Source organism: Ranitomeya variabilis, chromosome 3 (assembly GCF_051348905.1).
Source record: "Ranitomeya variabilis isolate aRanVar5 chromosome 3, aRanVar5.hap1, whole genome shotgun sequence".
NCBI lineage: Eukaryota > Metazoa > Chordata > Amphibia > Anura > Dendrobatidae > Ranitomeya > Ranitomeya variabilis.
Genome location: NC_135234.1, coordinates 673,782,149 through 673,788,708, shown reverse-complemented (window position 1 = coordinate 673,788,708; position 6,560 = coordinate 673,782,149). Strand labels below are relative to the sequence as shown.

The window sequence follows — 6,560 nt, the reverse complement described above, 5'->3', positions numbered from 1 at the left end:
AGTGGGGTCAGCAGGGTGGTGGCAAGAGTGGGGGCAGCAGGGTGGTGGCAGCAGTGGGGGCAGCAGGGTGGTGGCAGCAGTGGGGTCAGCAGGGTGGTGGCAAGAGTGGGGGCAGCAGGGTGGTGGCAGCAGTGGGGGCAGCAGTGGGGGCAGCAGAGTGGTGGCACTAGTGGGGGCAGCAGTGGGGGTAGCAGGGTGGTGGCAGCGGTGGGGGCAGCAGGGTGGTGGCAGCGGTGGGGGCAGCAGGGTGGTGGCAGCGGTGGGGGCAGCAGGGTGGTGGCAGCAGTGGGGGTAGCAGGGTGGTGGCAGCGGTGGGGGCAGCAGGGTGGTGGCAGCGGTGGGGGCAGCAGGGTGGTGGCAGCAGTGGGGGCAGCAGGGTGGTGGCAGCGGTGGGGGCAGCAGGGTGGTGGCAGCAGTGGGGGCAGCAGGGTGGTGGCAGCGGTGGGGGCAGCAGGGTGGTGGCAGCAGTGGGGGCAGCAGGGTGGTGGCAGCGGTGGGGGCAGCAGGGTGGTGGCAGCGGTGGGGGCAGCAGGGTGGTGGCAGCAGTGGGGGCAGCAGGGTGGTGCTGTGCAGGGAGATGTCAGTGAGACGCGGTTAATGGTGAAGTTCACACTGTTCTGTTCTGTGTTCAGCAGCCAAGAGAGGGGCGGGGCTTCCCCAGGCGTCTCGGGCTGCTGCCCACATGACCGCTCTGGGCCAATGGGCGTGGGCTCTAGGTTTGACTATGTTTAATGTCAGATGGCAATAAAGTAGAAGCTGCTGGTGAGGCCCGCGGACATGGGCGAGCACAATCTGCTGAATCCCGGCTTTGTGGGACCGCTGGTCAATATTCACACAGGAGACACCTTCTATTTCCCCAATTTCAGGACCTCAGGGGGGCAGTTACCTGGGCTGCCCTCCTTGTCTTACCCTAGAAGGGACAATGTTTGCTCCCTGCCCTGGGCATCCACAGAGCCCTGCAATGCCTACCCCCAGCCCTATCTCAGCAGCCCCATTAACCCTTCCTTCAGCAGAGCCTGCGATCTGGCCAGGGTAGAGGACACCAAGTGCTACTACCGGGAGGCGTGCCCCGATGCCCCCAGCCTGAAGCGAGAGGAGCGCCTGAGAGACCCCAATGTCCTGATGCCCCTGGACGGAGGGATCCCTAATGGCATGGGCGGAAGCACTTTATATAAGTACGACTATGGGGCCACAGCAGATGCCGCCCCCCACGACCCTCCATCCTGTCAGTCCCTGGAATCCGACTCCAGCTCTTCCCTGGTCAATGAGACCCCCAAGAATCAGAGCAGTGAAGCAGTGACAATGGCTTCCCCGACCACCAACCCTGGCGGCAGCAGCCTCCCCTCTACTGGTGAGTGTCTGATCCTGCCCCACACATACCCACTGGTGAGAGTGTCTGATCCTGCCCCATATATACCCACTGGTGAGAGTGTCTGATCCTGCCCCATATATACCCACTGGTGAGAGTGTCTGATCCTGCCCCACACATACTACATACCCACTGGTGAGAGTGTCTGATCCTGCCACATACATACCCACTGGTGAGAGTGTCTGATCCTGCCCCATATATACCCACTGGTGAGAGTGTCTGATCCTGCCCCACACATACTACATACCCACTGGTGAGAGTGTCTGATCCTGCCACATACATACCCACTGGTGAGAGTGTCTGATCCTGCCCCATATATACCCACTGGTGAGAGTGTCTGATCCTGCCCCACACATACCCACTGGTGAGAGTGTCTGATCCTGCCCCACACATACCCACTGGTGAGAGTGTCTGACCCTACCCCATATATACCCACTGGTGAGAGTGTCTGATCCTGCCCCACACATACCCACTGGTGAGAGTGTCTGACCCTACCCCATATATACCCACTAGTGAGAGTGTCTGATCCTGCCCCATATATACCCACTGGTGAGAGTGTCTGATCCTGCCCCACACATAATCACTATATATCTATGATAGAAGGGGGCTTATATCAATTACACCTTTAGGTTCTACATTGGCTTATATGACTTCAGAATTAATGAATTCAACTGGAAACTTGTATGACGTTACAGTTTCTATTGGACCAGCACCACTGGGGGTAGCACTAAATACCGCCATTCTTTATTATTATTAGGAGATGCATGCTTTACAGCAGAAAGCAGGAGAGGAGGGATCAAGCCATAAACATGTAAATATCTCATAAAACTAAAACACCATCAAGTCAGTGACAGGCTATTCTCACACATTTAGAAATAGAATGACACTGTCTTCTTAATTGCATTCATATCTTGCTTCAGCATGTATGACTGTTGTAACTGCAAGTGCATGCTTAGCTTTTACTTTTTTCATAATAATAATTAAATCTCATTAAGGTATGCAAAACAAATGTCAGAAATGTTAATGGTCTCCCATACATGAAATATCCGGCAAGAAGATAAAGCCATACTGTAATGTTCCAAGTTAAATTGAGCTTTATCTATTATTATTATTATTATTATTATAAAATGTAAATATCATCTCTGTCCTCTGATTCTATGCAGAGGTTCCCTGGTATCCCATGCACACCAGATCCCTCTAAAATATGAAGCCATATTTTAAAACTCAAAGTGAAATTTAGCTTTGACCGTTGTAGTTATTATTTTTATTGCTATTTTTTATTTATTTAACACATGGATGGCTATAAAATGTAAATATCATCTGTATCCTCTGATTCTCTACAGGGGCTCCCTGGTATCCCATGCACACCAGATCCCTCTAGAATATGAAGTCATATCTTGAAACTCAAAGTGAAATTTAGCTTTGACTTAGTTATTTTATTAGTTATTAGTTTAGTTAATATTTTATTGTTATTATTTATTTAACACATGGATGGCTATAAAATGTAAATATCATCTGTATCTTCTGATTCTCTACAGGGGCTCCCTGGTATCCCATGCACACCAGATCTCGTAAGAAGAGGAAGCCATATTCCAAACTCCAGTTAGCTGAATTGGAAGGAGAGTTTATGATCAATGAATTCATCACCAGACAACGGAGGAGAGAACTGTCTGACCGGCTGAGCCTCAGCGACCAGCAGGTGAAGATTTGGTTCCAGAACCGAAGAATGAAGAAGAAGAGACTACTCATGAGGGAGCAGGCCATGTCCTTTTTTTAGGTCTCTGCTTCCTCTGCTCCCATTTGGGCTATACCTGCACAACAATATTCTCTTAACTACAACTAGACACTGACCAGACCCGAAGATTCATGTCTCTGGATCACCAGCTCCATGACTGCACAATCTGAAGCCAAAAAATCCAAAAACATACATTGAGATAAACTGAAGAGCTGTGGATCTGATTGAGAAGAGATGGACATTCCTTCCTGTGTAGCGCTTCCTCTCTTCAGGTCTGGGGGGTTTAGTTCCCACTCCTTCCATGTCTGACCTCATCTTTGGTTTTGTACTTGTTCCAGAATCAGCTGAAATGGCAGCAATCCGGGTCAGTGTTATCCTCCTCTGATTAAGGTGACTGCACCCTTACCCTGACTGAACTCTGTTCTGTCCTGGTGGAGGGGGGGAAGGATATGCTCAGAATGAGTCATGTCATGCAATAGTTTGGATGTCAACAACTCTGATGTCTTTTCTATCATTTTTATTCACAAAGATGCAATGAATTGATACCGATTTATCAAGCTGAGCTGAATATTCTGCAGTCATAAAACCAGAAAAGATTCCTTGTTGAAATATTATCTGTGAAGACCTCACATTGGTGCTATTTCTAACACTTGGGGATTAATATCGGAGAAATATGAAGGAACCTATCCCCATCATTTCTAGGCAGGGGACTGAGAACACACAAATACTATGTACAATACCCAGACAGTATTAACTCTAAAAGTCGCAGCATGTGCACATATAATGGCTCGGGCACAGAGCAGCACTACATCCAAATACATTTCATTTTTTTAATCTATATATGTTTATCAGTAAATGTATGTATATATTTATTTTATCGTACTGAATTGTGAGTCTTATTAATATGTGTTTTCAATACATTAAATGACACAACACTATGGGAAAGAAGAAATAAAGTGATCTTATCTTCTCATCTCCTGTTAGGAACCGAATGACATTTCATAACATTGGCATTAAAACAGTAACAATATTAAATGCCCTCACTTTACAAAGTTACTTTGTAACCATAAAACATGTATTAGTCTGTAGTCTGTAAATTCATTTCATTGGCCTTTGACAATGCAAGAAATCTTATAAACCTGGTGTCGGTGAGTTTAATTGACACTTAAATGAACGGAAGTGCAGCTGTTTAGAGAGTGAGAAGTGTGTGAGTTTGTGTCTGTGTCTATCTGTGTATGTGTGTACCTTATAGGTATATGCTGCATGCTTGTATGGCTGCCATAAGGGCTCGTACATGGATTATGTGTCTTATGTGTATGAATGTGATGGGCATAGCCATGTGGTTATCCAAACCTGTGTGTGATGTGTTTTATAGTAATATATGTTCTATATGTATGTATATATGTATATATTTCTACATATATATGTGTATGTGCACATATGTGCATATATGTGTGTCTTTGTATATATATATATATATATATATATATATATGTATACATATATATGAATATGTATGTGTGTATGTATATGTGTATATATCTACATGTATATGTGTGCGTGTGTGTGTAAATATATATATGTGTATACATATAAATGGATATATATGTATGTCTGTGCATATACACATGTGTATGTATATGTGTATGTATGTATGTACATACGCGTGTGTGTGTGCATATGTGTGTCCGTATGTATGTGTCTGTATATATGTGTGCATATACATTTATATGTATGTATGTATATATATATATATATATATATATATATATATATATATATATATATATATATATATATAATTTTTATTTTGTTACTTCTGTAGATGTGATCAGGGCAGAGTACCAGAAGTGAAAGGGGTATCTGCGGAGATAGCAGTGTGTGGGATTTTTCTCCTCTGCAATCTTTGCTCCATTCGTTTTATTTCAGAGAGGATTAATTTTATTACAAAGCAGCCATTTCTGGGACATTTAAATTACCACCACGTGCTTCCCCTTTACGTTCACGGTCATGGCCGGGCAGAACTGGCTCAAGGAGTCTTATTTACGATCTGTAAAGGATGAAGTCAATCCCAAGGAGGAAAAAAACCAAGAATGGTGGCTGCTTTTCATCAAGTTTTTTTTTTTTTTTTTTGCTAGCCCACACCACTTGATTGTTGGCCACTCATCAGTGCTGCTAGTGGAAGGGTACAGTATGCAGAACAGAGAATAATGGGCACATCATAAACAAATCACCTTAATTGCTGCCTCCTGACACGTTGTGTTGTTATCCAATCCTATGGGATCCTGATTTTACTGGAAGTCAGATTGGTTCTACAGATGCAATTAAATATAAGGGACTAAGTGCTGAAGCTGCAGAGCTCGGTGTCCCAGGCAGATTTCAGTGCAGTGATCTGTCAGAGAATCTGGGACTGATCCTGATCCTAGACAGAAATTACAATGTGCATTTATTGTGTTCCCATCAGCCGGGACAATGCTGTATACTGGGCCGTGCTGGCTATGGCCGCAGCTCTGTGGCTCTCTATAACGCTCTGCTCATCTTATACCTTCAGATCAGTCTCTTATATTACGGATAGCTTGACACGATTCCTGCCCGACATTGTGGTGGGGAAATAAAGTCACATCTGATCGTTATATAAATAATCTGCATAAATAATAAGAACAACCATCATGTATTTTATGACATTTCTCGTATTAAATTGATTTATCAAACTTCTGGATTGAATTGACTTTATTTGTTTTTGATAGGAACATATGTGACTCGTAATTTGCACCAATACAATGCTTCATACTTGACTCATATTTTCTGCACTAATTTTACAACAAAACCATTAATTTTTATGTATTTATTTTTTTCATGTCATCTTCTAAAGTCATCTTAAAAATAGGATTGAAATGTGATTTTCCAACACGCCACCTGCCAGAGGAGGGAAGGACCTTATGTGTGTCCAGAAAAGTGGACATTTGAGTGTTCCTTTCAGACTGATTGGGGACATAGATGATGGCTGACCAATGGCTAACCAGTCTGCAGCTTTTCTGCTCATTTATTAACCCCAGAAAATAGATTAAAAAAAACATTTGTCATTATTCGTGGGAGTGTTTCTGCCAACATGCCTTTTAATTTTCAGTAAATCGCCTATATATTACTCAACATGTTTCTTACCTTAGAACAAGATACTGATCAACTGATTCCAACCCAGATTTAATTATTTTGCACCTAATAGGAAAAAAAATAGACTGAACAAAGATGTGATGTTACCTCTCAGTCCGCTGTGACCAATCCTTGCAAGCAGATTAAGAAAAAATATGAAAATCTATATAATTTGACAAATCCTATAAATTTTTATAGGAAACCAAGTAGAATTCAGTAAAACAAATAATAATAATAATAATAATAATAATAATAATAATAATAATAATAATAATTAATCCTGAAATATATCCAGTTGTTACCAGA

General features: G+C 43.2%; 1 protein-coding gene across 1 annotated transcript; it reads left to right on the top strand.

Annotated features, from left to right (window-relative positions):
* The first annotated feature begins 711 nt into the window (after positions 1 to 711).
* HOXC12 (homeobox C12) lies at positions 712 to 4,241 on the top strand. Its single transcript, XM_077299788.1, has 2 exons — positions 712 to 1,351; positions 2,908 to 4,241. Exons 1-2 carry the CDS (start codon positions 778 to 780, stop codon positions 3,144 to 3,146), a joined length of 813 nt encoding a protein of 270 aa, XP_077155903.1. The 5' UTR covers positions 712 to 777; the 3' UTR covers positions 3,147 to 4,241.
* Positions 4,242 to 6,560: the final 2,319 nt, after the last annotated feature.

Bases quoted from the DNA above. Each gene is read 5' to 3' on its own strand.
- HOXC12 (XM_077299788.1), top strand. From the start codon at position 778: ATGGGCGAGCACAATCTGCTGAATCCCGGCTTTGTGGGACCGCTGGTC. The intron at 1,352-2,907 runs GTGAGTGTCTGA...GATTCTCTACAG, and splicing joins CAGCAGCCTCCCCTCTACTG to GGGCTCCCTGGTATCCCATG.